We start from the raw sequence: 14,781 nt of genomic DNA, 5'->3' as shown, positions 1-14,781 counted from the left end.
CGGCTCCTGGCCAGACACAGGCGATGGCTAGGATGGACGTAGGCTAGAATCTTCCCAGTAAGCGCACCTAGCTTGCTACATAGAATATTAGAAATGGGCTAGTCCAGGTGCGAGAGTTAGCCTAGAAGAGGCTAGATAGAAATGGGCCAAGCGGTGTTTAAAAGAATACAGTTTCTGTGTAATTATTTCGGGTAAAGCTAGCCATGGGGGTGGCCGGGTGAGGGGGACACAGCCCCGCCGCTCCTATTTCAACACTTCTTGGTGGTCTGGGTTGGAATGGGAATGGGAGCTTCCTGCTTCCCAGAATACTCCTGTTCTCTTTTTTCCATCTCTACTTCCTGTCTGGTTTTCCTGCCTATACTTCCTGCCTGGCCAATCAGCATTTTATTAAAATAGATGATTGACAGAATACAGATAATTCTCCCACACCACAAACAGCATACTATTTGAATTTTGAAGTGCAGATTATGGAAAAATTGACACGTGTGTGATCCTGCTTTTAATGCTTTTGTTTTTAAAGGGGTGTGTGTGCGTGCACATGTGCACACTGAACAAGCTTGGTTTTATTCAGGTGCCCACAGGGGCCAAAAGAGGCCATCTCAACCCTTGAAACTGGTTTATAGACAGTTATGAGTCACCCTTGATTATAGTTCTGTTGTAGGATATTTGATCACACTATGACCCCTGAGATTTCTTTGTTTACTGGAAGAACTTGTGTTTAGCTATGATGTGGCTCAGCCCTAGCACACACCTTTAATCCAAGAGATTTTCTGCTTGAATATTAAAACAGGGTTAAATAAAATCAACCATAGGAGCAAGCAATCAGTTGCCAGGAAAAAGCCAGTGGGAGGAAGTCAGGAGGTAGTGAGGAAGTAAAAATGGGGATACTCCCATTGGAGGAGTTATTTTTTTTTTCTCTCAGATGGCATAAGAGAAAGTCTGGGAAGACTGGGAGGAAACATCTGGGTGCTTTCTCTGTTTCTCTGAGCTAGCAGGTTTTTCACCCCAGCATCTGGCTCCTGAGTCTTTATTAATAAAGTAGAGCGATAGATACTTAGTTAAAAGCAACACAGTTCTAGGAACTGAACCCAAGCCCTCTGCAAGAACAAGTGTTCCTAAGTACTGAGCCATCATGTACTTAGGAACACTTCAGTCGCATGTATTCAATAGAAATGGGGGGCCTAACATCTTTGACAAGGTTCTGAAATGACCTAGCCCTTTCTCTTTGGCAAGGCTACAGAAAAAGTGTAGTATTGAATGTTGAATGAGAAAGCTTTTTCAGATGGGTAAAACTCCAAATGGAATCTGGCATTAAACACAGTTTTTTGTTGCTCTTTAAAATTATTTTTGACCGGACAAAGCATGCATATCTCTGTGAGTTTAAGGCCAACCTGGTCTCCAGAATTAGGTTTCTGGAAAGTTAGAACTAGTACACAGAGAAACCCTGTCTCAAAAATCCAAAATCAAATTAATTAACTAATTAAAATTATTTTTGTGCATACAGAAGTGGTGTGGGAGGTCTTTCTGTCTGTGTGTTGCTCTTCTTGTTTAATGAATAAAGAAACTGCCTTGGTCTGTTGATAGAGCAAAACTTAGGGAAAAGGGAAAATGGTGTTGGAGGCCCTTCTGTCTGTGTGTTGATTTTCTTGGTTAATGAATAACGAAACTGCCTTGGCCCGTTGATAGGGAAGAACCGAGGTAGGCGTGGAGGACTGGACTGAATGCTGGGAGAAAGAAGGGCAAAGTTGGAGAGACGCCATGGATCCTCAGTCGGAGACAGACCTGTTGAAACTTTCCTGGTAGGCCATGACCTCATGGTGATACAAGATTAATGGAGATGGGTTAAATTAATATGTAAGCATTAGCCAATAAGAAGTTAGAGCTAATGTGCCAAGCAGTGATTTAATTAATGCAATTTCTGTGTCATTATTTTGGTTCTGGGCAGCCAGGACAAGCATGCAGTTCCTTGCAACACAGAAGGTAATTCAATCTGGATGTGATAGTATATGCTACTTGGGAAGCTGAGGCAGGATTAGGATTGCCAAGGGTTTGAGACTAGCTTGGGCTACATGGTGACTTCGGGGTGTAGCCTGGGCATGTACTCAGATGTTGAAGGAGATTTATTAATTTTGAAGTCAGCAGGTATACATTGTGAGACCCTGTCTCAAAGAGGCTGTTGTTACTGTTTATATTGGCATTGAATTATCCTAGCACCAAGACCTTGGCCTCTAATTATTCTTCACTAAAAAGGAGAAGATGACTGATTCTAGAGCAGGAGTAAGTGAGGTAGAGGATGAACTTGGAATAATCTACAGTGCTAAAAAGTAAGGGGGTGCCCAGAAAACATTGGAAATATCCCAGAAAAACATAGGAACCAATGTAAAAGCAGAGAGAATGAACAGTGGGGTAATTAGAAACAAGTTGTAGTCTGCACAATAAAATAGGAGTCCATATTTAAGTAAGTCCCAGCTGTTGATAAGACAAATGACTATTGTAGAATTCAAACTGCTAAATGGCCAAGGTTTGAGGAGTTACAAAAAGCCTTTGAGAACTACAAAATAACTTTCACATAAGTACAATCAATGGATAATAAAATGGGGATGAAAGTAGAATCATTTAAACAAGATGCTCAGAGTCAAAACCCACAAAGTACTGAGTAGAAAGTGGGGAGGATCAGTACTTTGCAGTGGGGAAATTTGATTGACTCCTTAATCATGCATTGGGACACACGATTATGCTGTCATTCCTGCCTCAAAGTGCATAACCTTTATAGAGTTGTAAGAAAATATCAAGCTTAACTGGAGGATGTTCTATAGGATAAGTGGCCGACAATCTTCAAAAATGTCACTCATGAGAGAGACTAAAGAAATGTTCCAGTTAAAAGATATTAAAAGATGATATATTGGTGGTAATGTCCATAGGTTGTAGGGGGTGTATATAAGCAAATCTCAAGCAAAGGATGGAAAGAGACTAACGTAAGAAATTGTTAATAAGAACACAACTTTAGAGAATTTGGGTGCATAGTTGGATAGGGATTCTTTTTTATTGCTTTTCAGTTTTAAAAGTAGATAACTGTTGTAAGAATCAAAAGTTATCCAAGTTCTTGAAGCTGACTGCTTTGAAGAAAGCCGTTACTTGTGGCCATGCGCATGTAGTATGCTTGCAGGTGGATCATTATGAAACAAGAAGCCAAAGTGATCATGGTCAAGCTTTTGAAACATCTCACTCTGGAAGAAATTGTTCCCTCCAGGGACAGACACACAAGCCAGCACGTGGACGCAGAGACAACTTGCAGCTGTCCCCATCATGTGGGTTCTGGAGGTTGAACTCAGGCCACTAGGCTGACAGCAAGCACCTTTACCCACTGAGCTCCATCTCCAGCCCAACTGTGTATTTTCAATAGACTCTTAGGATTTGTCAAAGAAAATTAGTTATAGGATAAGTATCCATTATCTCAAGTGCTTGGGGCCAAAATCTGAGCTGAGGTAATTTAGAATATGGATTTTTCTAATTAGGAATGATCAGTCTGTTTCTTCAAATTGAGGGCAACAGATACAGCAAGATTCATGTTGAGAGGGCACGTTGGAAGCCAGAAGTCAGATTTGGGTTCTTGAGGAGTAGTGCTCCTTGTTTCTTGAGACAGTCTCCCACTGGGACCATGGACTCATCCTTTAGGGTAAACCAGGTCTCAGGTATCTGTTGTTCTCAGCCTCTTGGTGTTGAGTTATAAGCATGCCACAACTTCCAGTGTTTAATGTGAGTGGGGGTGCCAGCTGAGTTACTGCCATAGCCTCTAAGTACAACAATTTGCAATTTGTTTTTTGCAATTTTGTTCTTTCCAGTGTTAATCTAACCAACGAGGATTTTGATGATACCACCATTTTAGAAACCAGTCCATCTGGAACTCCTCTAAAAGACAACAGCATTATCTCTTTCATTACCTGGAATATTGATGGATTAGATAGAAACAATTTGCCAGAGAGGGCTCGAGGGGTGTGTTCCTCCCTAGCTTTGTAAGTATTGTCACTTCTGTGGTAGTGACTGTGATCAGTGTGCTAATGGCTCTACAAAGCAACACTTGAAATTTGTGTACTTGAAAATTTGACTTTAGGGTCATCTCAGAATAAATACCTGAGAGTTGGGGTGGATTGGAACACCAATTTATGTTAGATGCGTTCTAGAGTTGTGAGCTTTACATAGTAAGTTTTGTCTGTAATTACTGATATGAAATGAAAGGTACCCTAACTATCTGTTTCTGGCCTTGGTAAAGCACTGAAGTTCTCGCTGTACAACTTTTTAAGAGAATCTGAAGAGGGAACTTTGAATACATGTGTTGATGTATATGATCATTGAAAACTCTCAGTGTAGTGTATATAATGCTTTCCATTTTAATTCCACTGGGGTAATATGTAGAGGGGTGCTGGAATTGAACTCAGCCTTGTTAGGCAGGTGTTCTGTCCCTGAGCTACACATCCAGCCCATTTTTAAATTGGTCACTATGGTATTGTGTGGTAAATAACACAGATAAAGGTCAGTATAGCATTGAGAACTTCAGGTATTATAGGGTAACTGTTGCTTATATGTTTTGTGATTTTTCTAGGTAACTGAAAATAGGATACTCATATTTTTGTTAAATTGATCTTTTAAATTAGGTACAGTCCAGATGTGGTATTTCTACAGGAACTTATTCTTCCATATTGGGCCTACCTAAAGAAGAGAGCAAGAGGCTACAAAATTATTACAGGTAATGAATGCTTCTCTTGCCATCTGAATTGCCTTTTTTATTTGAAAAATAGATCAATTGAGGAAAATAAGCAAGACACATGATTTATTTTAAAGATTTATAGATTATTTTATAGCTTAATGTTAATAAATGGAAAAACGATAGAAATGAATATTTCTTTTAAGAATTTTTTTTATTTGAGCTATATATTGTTCTCTGCTCCCCACCTTTCTCCCTCCTCTTCTGCCCTCTTCCCTGATCCCATTCTCCCTATTTACTCAGGAGATCTTGTCTTTTTCTACTTCCCATGTAGATTAGATGAATATTTTGTTTTTAGGAAAATAAAGTTTTAAAGTTTCATTCTTGTGTATTTAGTAAAATTGAATTGGTAGAAATTCCATTTGTTTCTGTTTCTTCTCAGGGTTTTATATATGGCAAATACAGCTCTGCTGCCTTGCTACGTAAACATACCCCTCTCAGTTACAAATTTTATATGTGATAATTACATTTTGTTCATATTTTCTCAAAATTCTTCAATTCCTTTTATTTATTTTGTTCCTTTTCCAGTATAATTTTAGTTTTTCTCTCATTTTGGCTTTGCTACTTATGTTTGCTATAGCAGACCACAACTTATAATTTCTAAACTGAATATTATTGACTTTCAATTTTACATAGTCTTTGGTTTTTAATTTTGTTTATACTTGATACCTAGGTGCTAAGGAGAGAGCTCTTGGTATTTGTTGCCCCCTCTTTGTTGGATTTCTTGGACGAATGCTCTTTGGGATTCTTTCTGCCTCTTATTTTGGATTTTGTATTCTGCATCCTACGCTTCTCTCCTCTTTTTTCTCTCATTTCATCACAGCCTTTATTTTTTTCCCTCGAGACAGGGTCTCACTATGTAGACCAAGCAGGTCTGTAACTCACCAAGCATTCCCCCCCCTCTCTGTCTCTCTCTCTCTCTCTCTCTCTCTCTCTCTCTCTCTCTCTGTGCTGGGATTAAAGGTTAAAGGTGTGTACCACCACACCCACCCAGCTAGAGCCATTTCCTGCTTTGATAAGCACATAAGTAGTAGAGTGGTTTTTTGTTTTTTTGTTTGTTTGATTTTATATTTTTAATTTTACCATATTTGAAAATACCTGTATTGTAGCCTCGTAGTTAGTTGAGTGGATATAAGTTTCTAGGTCATAAGCAATGTTTTCTGAATTTGGAAGCATTGATTCAGTGACTTTGGTTTCTGAGAATGGTCAGTCAGCTGCCAGTATGATACTGCCCATTCCTGTCTCCATTCTCAGTAAGTTTGAGGATCTCTGCTTTATCCCTGGTGTTCTTTCTACTGTTTCTTCATTTATTCTACCAGATGATTTGTTGGAGGGTTTGGTTGGAGGTTTGGGAGATCCCCATTTCCCCTTTCCTCAATCTTCATCGAATTTTCCTACCATCCCCTATGCTTCTCTTCCTCCTCCTTTTTTTTTCCCCTTTCACCTTTTTGAAAGTCCCCTTATGTTGTAAAACACCACTAATCCTTTATTTTCCATAATTTTTCATATTTCTTAGGCCACTTATTTACAGGTTATGGCATGTGCACTTGGTTTATGGATGCAGTATCTTCTGTCAATACACTGCTTTGTTTTTCTATTTTAAGTTTTCATGTCTTTGATTTGGTGAGCCACACTTCTTTATTATGTGTATAGATGTTCTTCTCTATATATGTATGCATGCATGTACACCTGTGCACCGCATGTGTGCCTTGTGTCCATGGAAGGCAGAAGAGGTTGTTGGATCCCCTGAACTTGAAATACAGATGGTTGAGAGCTACCATGATCTTCTGTTCCTCTAGAAGAGCAGCCCATACTCCTAACTGTTGAGCATCTCTCCAGCCCCTGCTGTATTTCTTTGATTACAGGAGGAGTTATGAGTGAATTCCTGAAGACATGATTCTGGTTTGACAGTGTGCAGTATTTATGAGGATATTTTGATTTTGGAATCTATCAGAAGGCAGTCCACCGTGTTTTTGTGATGTTCTTTCTTTTCTTCCTTCTGAGAAGCTCCCTGTGTTCCTGAACTTGGAGATCTTCCTGCCTCCTTCCTCCGAGTGCTAGGATTGCATGAGTCCACCACCACACCCAGCCTCATTTCTCTCTTTTGTTCCCTTTAGTTGTATTACGTTGGTATTTTTATGTCACATAAACCTGCTCCTTTATGTGTACGGATTCTTGCCTCTTGGTTCACATTTGAATTCCTGCTAAGAGAGAGGCTAAACCCTGCATTTTACTAATAGGAAGTAAATTTTTGTATAGTCAAATGGCTTGTTCTGTACTGGAGAGATTTCTAGTTGTGGTGCATCAAATTTATGTCTTCAATCTGAGCCATTCTTGTTGCTAAAAAATACTTCCTAAGTCGGGCATGGGGCACTGAACTGAGTACTGCAACTCATTCTTTTTCTCTGTGGGAAACTGCTGAGCAGCAGGTGGTGGGATATATTCAGAGTTTATGTATTGAAATATGTCGTCTACGAATGTATTGGGCGGCATTTATAGCTCTCCTGGGACTCACATGGCCTGGGGTTGCAGGTTTGATACAATTGGTAGAGCCTCTAAAACTTAATTTAAGAAAAATGTAGTTACTGGGCTATGAGGAACAAGGGAAGACATTCAAGCATGTTTGTTCTGTATCCAGACCAGGCTCTTGCCTTGGTGGTGATTTTTGTTTCAGTATTTACCAGACTTTGGTTGAACACTCCTACCAACTTGCTTTCTGTCGTTTAAAAAAAAAGCTGGACACTTTGATTCGCTGGTCTTTTGTTCCTATTCTTTTTGTGAGCTTCTAGATTTTAAATATTCTCAGTTTCAACAGGCAACAGCTAATTAATTTTGGCACCTATACACCTTTTTCCTTACCCATGCTTCCTTTTCTCTACCCTTCTTTGTCCCTAATGGGTATGTAACTTGTGCTCACACAAAGATTATACTATGGAGGCATATGCTATCCTATCTTATTCTTATTTAAATATCATTTGTGTCTCTGGTTAAACTTTGATGAGGGACAGAAAATATTCACTTGGTTCACCTACTTCAAATGGAATCGCAAGGATTTGATCCTATTTAAATAATGTTGCTTCTTGTAACAGTAGGGGTGGTAAAGTGAAGATACTCCTGACCTTTCCTAAATTCTTTTCCCTAAATGTTTGAAGGTAATGAAGAAGGATATTTCACAGCTATACTGTTGAAGAAAGGAAGAGTGAAATTTAAAAGTCAAGAGATTGTTCCATTTCCAAATACTAAGATGATGAGAAACCTTCTGTGTGTGAACGTAAGTTTAAGTTTTAGGAGGTGGGTTTCTTGTTTGTGTTTTTGAAGGAATTGCCCTTACAGTTAAATTTATTCCTTACATAGATAGTCTTTTTAGTATTCGTGTAAGTGTGTCAGTGGTATGTCAGGACTTTGGGGACTCAGGTCTCTCCTACCACAGGTTTCAGGGATCAAACTCAGCCTGCTTAGCCATATCACTGGGACAGTTCTTTAAGTCCTGTTGTGTATGTCTGTCTGTAAGTGTGGGTCTGGAGGTCAGAAGACAGCTTTTGGGAGTCAGTTTTCTCCTCCCACTGTGATTCTGTGTATCCATCTCAGGCTATTGGTTTTGTGAAGCAAGTGATTTACCCACTGGGCCAGCTCATTATATTATATATATTTTAAATAGTCTTAGAAAACTTGGATTCCCACATAATTTTAGATACAAGGAAATTCAACAAAGTTAGATTCTGAACTGATCATATGTTTTCTTAAGAGTATTGCAGCAGGGGCTGGAGAGATGGCTCAGTGGTTAGAGCATTGCCTGGTCTTCCAAAGGTCCTGAGTTCAATTCCTAGCAACCACACGGTGACTCACAACCATCTGTAATGAGGTCTGGTGCTTTCTTCTGGCCTGCAGGCATACACAAGAATTTTGCATACATAATAAATAAATAAATATTTTAAAAAAAGAAAAGAAAACGAGTATTGCAGCATTGGCCAAGGAGAACATTTGTCAAATTATTTCTTAGAGCAGTGAGGAAGATGAGCACAGCACATAGCTCTAAGGAACACTAGCACTTTGGCTCATGCTGGAGGGAAGGCCTGCTGGTGAGAGTGTGAAGCAGCCAGTCCTGTTGGTTTGGAGTGAGGAGTTGGAGAAACGTGGTACTCAGCTTGCTTGTTCCCTCACCCCTCTCTTTTTCACCAGTCTATGAATGCAAACACCCCTGACAGATCTTTGCAAGTTTCAGCAAGGGTTTACCTGTGGGTGTGAATGAGCTTTATGTTTCCGTTAGGGTGATGGACACTGCTGTTTTTCTCGTTAATGTGACAATGCTTGAGAAAAGCAGCCTAGAAAAGTAGGCTTAACTTTGGCTCATAGTTTGAGGATACTGATGCCATGTGGAGTGCGCAAGGCAGGAGCGGCTGGTTACGTTGTCCATGGTCAGAAAGCAGAGCAGTGACTGTTAGTGTTCAGCTCGGTTTCCCCTTTGTCAGTGTGGGGCCCATCTCACACTGGTGCCCCTTACATTTAGGGTGGTCTTTCCAGCTTAAATAACCTAATCTGGAATATTCCTCAGACATTTCCAGAGATTTCCTTCTAGGTGATTTGAGATCCTGCAGAGCTGAGAGTCAATATTAGCCATCCTGAGTATGAAGAGGTAGTTGAGTATGTCAAGAGCTTGGATGATTCTGTAGGCATTGTAACACAATCTTACTAGTATCTTAATTGCAAATGATTTTGAGTATCTGTGTCAGGCGATTAACAGAGCAATAAATAAGAACTATCTGTGCTTGCAGGTAAGCAATTCATGGCTTCATGGAAGGGGGAAATCTATAGCTGTCCTTTTATTTCAGCTTGGGACCTTTTATATTAGTCTTGTAGTAGCGTTCTGGAGAGGTGTGAGCCATCGATGGCCTGGGTTCCAGGGAAGGACTCAGTAGAGGTACTTTGTGACTAGTTCTTGCTTCCTAAATAGTTGTCATGGGTAGGGTTGGCACCTTGTACTTCTTTTCATCTAGGATTGTGCTGACTGTATTGTTTCAGTTGAGTAACTAAATCCCAGCAGATTGACTAGTTTGCTGTTAGCGGAGCAGAGGTCGGTGGCCTACTGAATTGTAATTATCCTGTTGTAGGTGAGTGTGGGTGGAAATGAATTCTGCCTTATGACGTCCCATTTGGAGAGCACCGGAAAATATTCTGCTGAACGAATGAGTCAATTAAAAACGGTTTTTCAGAAAATGCAAGAAGTTCCAGATTCAACTACTGTTCTATTTGCAGGAGATACAAATTTAAGAGATAGAGAAGTGAGTAAAAGAGTTGGTTCACTGTTTGTGGGGAGACTGTTGTTGTGGAAACTAACTTGGTTTGCTTTATCAAAGGTATGGATTTGGAAATACACGGTACAAAACACTGTTGTAGTTTTTATATAAAAAGAGGCCTTTACTCTATTAAGGGAAATCTTACTACATGTGCTACAGGCAATGTAACGCAATAAATATGTTGGAAAAGTATCAATAAAATAATAATTAGAAGAGCTTTAAAAAGATTTAGGGTATTTGTAGCCTCCCTAGATTAAGGAGACCTAATTCTCTTCTGAGTTGAAACTGTTTTGAAACTTGTATTTGTTTATACAACCTAGGGCCTCCTACATGCTAGGCAACACTGCTGACCTATACCTCTAGGATTTTTTTTTATTCTAAGTTGTATACTGTATATTTAGATTTTTTTCAGATAAAAAGTTATTAGAATTTCATTTTGAATGTGTACATGGTAGTCAGAGCAGAACTTTTGAGACTTGGTTCTCTCTTTCCACCATGTGGGTCCCTAGGCTGGAACTGAAAGAATGATTGAAGTGGTCAGGTGTGTGTTCTCTACCACATGTAGAAACTTTTTGTGTTGATGGAGATTGAACCTGATGTGTCACTAATGCTAACACTGTAGTTGACTGCTATCCTTCGTACCAGCCATAAAATTGTAAATCGTGTAATGTGCATGGGAAAGAAAAACAGTATTATTAGAGTTTGGTTTGTTTATGTTTTTTATTATTTTTTAAAATGTAATTTTTAGGCATAGTAGTACATGCCTTTAATCCCAGCACCTGGAAAATAGAGTCAGGTGGATCTCTGAGTTCAGTACCAGTCTGGTGTACATAGTGTGTTCTCAAAAAACCCAAAAATATTAAAAATAAAATAAAAAGTTGCATTATAGTTGATAATATTAAACACATTTTAAAGTGGGGTGTGTGTGAATATATGAATCTTACATGGTGTTCTTTCTCTTTTCCAGGTTATCAAATGTGGTGGTTTACCTGCCAATGTTTTTGATGCCTGGGAATTTTTGGGCAAACCTAAGCATTGCCAGTATACATGGGATACAAGAATAAATACTAATCTTGGGATTCCTTATGCTTGTAAGCATCGCTTTGATCGAATATTTTTCAGAGCAGCGGAGGGCCGCCTTATTCCCCAAAGTTTAGACCTTATTGGGTTGGAAAAACTGGACTGTGGTAGATTTCCTAGTGATCACTGGGGTCTCCTGTGCAACTTGAATGTAGTATTGTGAAAAGCTTTCCAAGTTTGAACTTTATATGTTTGCAGTAGTTCTGGATTCATGTAGATCTCAATCTTTCAGGAAAGCTAGGTATAACACACAAGACTTAGCAAACTGGTTCATTAGTACAGCAAAAGCGGTTACATTTTGCTTTGCAGCTTGTGTCCTGAGAATTAAAAATTGGTGTTTGTAATCAAAGCATGCTTGCGTTCAGAATGTGTGGACCTTTGTTGAAGGAACACAGCCACTCAGCTCGTAATAGTGCTCATGGCTGCCATCAGGCTTTCAAGTAGTGGCCATATTGTCTCAGGGCTAACTATCACAACACTACTGTTAGGATTGTTAGGCTCCAAAATAATATTAAACCATTTTATCAAGAGAAAAAGCAAGGTACTGAATACTTGAGACCGCACTGTGTCTTAGGATTTGTAAGCTCAGAAACTTAAGTGAAAAAGCCATGGCCATGTGCATTAGATGATGTGTTGTCTATCAGACTTAATTCTTGTCTGCTGATAGTATAACTGACTTAGTCATGAGTTAAATTTGCACTTTAATTCCAATAACTTCTGATTAATGTTAATTTTTTTCCTGATAAGTGATACAGTTAAGCTTGGTAATGATTACACGCAGCTTAAGCAACATGGGGATTATTTCTTAGAATAATTCATGAAGAAAAGTAACCTTTTGGAATTGTTACTAGTAAGATGGAAATACTTTTTAGAGGTGAATAAAAAAATGCATTTTAAAAAAGTGTTCTGTAAAGAAAAGATGTACTGTAAATAAAGCGTTGAACCTGTGTGTGACGAGCATGATTTCTCTGTCCGTGATGGGATTTGTTGTTCTACAGCCTTTCTCCGATGTTGCTCTTCAGTCGGAATAACCAAGAAATCTGTGTGTTTTAAAATATTAAATCCCTAGCACTTTGAACGCTCTGGCAAGAGGATTGCCATGAGTTTAAGTCTGGCCTGGGCTACACAGTAAGACCCAGGCAAAAACAAAAAGTTCACTTGAAAGAGCAGTGTGGTAGTGGAGGGTGGAGCTTTCTCACTTGGTACAGTTAAGTTTAAAAGGTCACAATATGAAATGTGTGATGTATTATACTATTAGACCTTCAGTTTGTTACAAAAACATGAAAGTATAATTTCTGTTATGTAACCAAAATGCTTTCCTTGTTTATTACTTTTGACAAAATATAAGTCAGGAGAAGAGAAACAACCCTGTAGTCTTTATTGGGCAATAGTTTTTAAACTAAAACAATAGAGAACCTAGTAATTTGCCATACCCTTTGGTTTGTTGTTTTTTTTTTTAATTTAAGCAGACAACAAAAACTCTTAGTGAAATTCCAACTCAAAATTGGTAGCAGACAATTGTTCTGCCACTGAGCCACATCACGGGGCCAGTGATGAGCTGTGCCCCCGCCACCTTTGGTAAGCACAGTTTTTGCCATCCATGTGTGCATTGTATTTTAACCTTATTGAATTTGACTTTATCCCTTCAAATTAGGATAGTTCCATGATTTTATGTGAAAAATATCCTAGCAAACAATCAGAAAAAAAAAACCTATGAATTCCTGAAATTTTCCCTTTGAACCTGCCTGGCAGCTATGGGAGGTCAGTGAATGTCCACTAAATACCAGGAGGCTGGCATTTCCTCCAGTGCCTCCATGATGTGTGTGCAAATGAAAGATAGTGATTTTTTTTTTTTTGCGATACTCCATTTGGTTGTTTTGGAGGGGGAAGAAGTTGAAAGTGGGTCCTTTTGCAGTTGTCATCTGTAAGGATGTACAATTGTCTTCTCTCCATCAGTATGTGCTCATTACTGTGTCTTACTCTGTCTCGCTCCTAAATCTGTCATGGTGGGGGACTTGTCCACTGTTGTAATGATTTCCATCTTTGTCACAGACTGCCTCCTGAATTTCTTCACTGTCTGCATCATTTCTCTATCATTAAAGATGTATCATGACAGGAGGAGGAAATGTCGTAGATAGGTTTGCTCTTGTCCTTCAAGTCCGTGCAGTGACGGAATTATTTTTTCCTACTTAGTAGTCCATGCTTCCTTTTATCCCTTCTCAGCCGTCCTTTCCTTACTGGTTTTTCGAGTCAGGATTTCCCTGGGTAGCCATGTCTATCCAGGACTCCCTTTGTAGACCATGTTGACTTTAAACAACTTGAGAGCTGAGATTAAAGGTGTGCACCTTCCTCAGTCTTACACACCCACTGTCCCCCACCTCCTAAATGGTTCATTATCTCCATTAGTTCCCACTTTCTTCCTATGTGCGATGTCTTTAAGTATACGTGGAGGCCTGAGGGCAGTTTGTGGAATCATTTCCATTTTTATATAGGTCTCAGGTATCTGACTTAGGTCATCAGGCTTGGTAAAATGAGTGCATTTACTGGCTGAGCCTTCTCACCTCACCTTCCCATTAAAGAGTCTCACTACATAGCCTGGCCTGGCCTAGAACTTGCTAGATGCACCAGGGTAGCATCAGACTCGGTGATCATCCTGACTGCCTCAGCATGTCTGACTCTTTAATTATTGTTTGAAACAGTGTCATTGTGTAGCCCTTCTCCCACCTCATCCTCATGCGTTCTGGTATTACTAGTGTACTACTGCTCCTGGGTCAATCTCCATTTGGTAACAGAAAACATTGAGCAGGTTTGTAACTTGTCTGAGGTGTCTCCACAAAGGTGCCAATGGAAGTCGCCCCCCCCCCCCCCCGCCGGTGTGCAGCTCTGTCTCTAAACCACGATGATGGAAAGTGTAAGGAATAATCCACCCACCCCTTCTGCTCCTCCTTACTAGTACCTAGATATTTTGATGTCCTTATTATAGTATTAAAATAAAAGGAATAGTGCTCCACCCGTTTCCTCTGGCTCAGATTCTCACTAGAGGACACATGCCTCAAAATGCACCCGGCATCCTTTTAACCTTGCAAAGTACAGAATTGGTCTGTGTCGACGTGGGCTCAGGTTTTCATCCTTGGTCAGAAAGCAGTACTCAAAACCAGGAAAATAAAGTACATTGAGTCTGGGCGGAACTCTCAAAGGCTAGGCAGAAAACAAGGCTTGAATAGCTGGTGACTTGACTTGGAGGAGTCTGCGCTAGGCAGTTGCGTGTTGCCCGGACGGAGCATTTTCCTGGAAGACTTGTCCAAGCCCTCAACATTTTGGAACTATGACCGGGAAGAGGTGGGGAGGGGGACCAGAGTAGGGAAACAAACACAAAAGTCCCTCCGCTTAGTAATGTAGGCTGCAGTACAGGCCATCCCTAAGGGCGTGTGTGCGCGTGCGTGTGCGTCGCCCTGGTAACCCGGGAGGCGGAAAGGCGCTGAATCACCAGCGTCCAAGCAGGCGCAGGGGGCAGGCAGGTGTCGCCTGCAGGTGTGCCTCGCAGGTGTCTCTACTGGACACCAACTGCTGGGCGGTGAGGCTCATCGCGGAGCCTGGAGATTGCTGGGGATGGAGGTAAGAACCGCACTCTGCCATGGGCGTTCC

The 14,781-nt window shown here is 40.2% G+C and overlaps 2 protein-coding genes across 13 annotated transcripts in view; both read left to right on the top strand.

Moving 5' to 3' along the window:
• The window catches only part of LOC121434028 (tyrosyl-DNA phosphodiesterase 2-like), a 29,996-nt gene extending 17,903 nt beyond the window's left edge, over nucleotides 1-12,093 (top strand). For 5 of the 7 annotated variants that reach the window (XM_041632782.1, XM_041632781.1, XM_041632776.1 and 2 more), the window contains 6 exons: nucleotides 1,687-1,799; nucleotides 3,843-4,013; nucleotides 4,653-4,744; nucleotides 7,915-8,033; nucleotides 9,871-10,041; nucleotides 11,024-12,093. In XM_041632782.1, the coding sequence (XP_041488716.1) occupies nucleotides 1,759-1,799; nucleotides 3,843-4,013; nucleotides 4,653-4,744; nucleotides 7,915-8,033; nucleotides 9,871-10,041; nucleotides 11,024-11,299 (870 nt within the window). In that variant the 5' untranslated portion in view covers nucleotides 1,687-1,758 and the 3' untranslated portion in view covers nucleotides 11,300-12,093. Of the gene's footprint in view, nucleotides 1-1,353; nucleotides 1,375-1,686; nucleotides 1,800-1,833; nucleotides 1,981-3,842; nucleotides 4,014-4,652; nucleotides 4,745-7,914; nucleotides 8,034-9,870; nucleotides 10,042-11,023 lie in introns of those variants that run through there. The other 2 variants (XM_041632777.1, XM_041632779.1) reach the window with 2 other exon arrangements.
• A 2,510-nt stretch (nucleotides 12,094-14,603) lies between these two features.
• Nucleotides 14,604-14,781, top strand: part of Kiaa0319 (KIAA0319 ortholog) — a 53,604-nt gene continuing 53,426 nt past the window's right edge. For all 6 annotated transcript variants that reach the window (XM_041632841.1, XM_041632839.1, XM_041632838.1 and 3 more), the window contains exon 1: nucleotides 14,604-14,751. The gene's annotated coding sequence lies outside the window, so the exon portion shown is untranslated. The remainder of the gene's footprint in view (nucleotides 14,752-14,781) is intronic.

The sequence above is a fragment of the Microtus oregoni genome, unplaced genomic scaffold (assembly GCF_018167655.1).
Source record: "Microtus oregoni isolate MIOR12 unplaced genomic scaffold, Mior012 000042F_ref0000377, whole genome shotgun sequence".
Taxonomy (NCBI): Eukaryota; Metazoa; Chordata; class Mammalia; order Rodentia; family Cricetidae; genus Microtus; species Microtus oregoni.
Note: the sequence above shows the minus strand (reverse complement) of the source record. Positions and strands in the feature narration are given on the sequence as shown.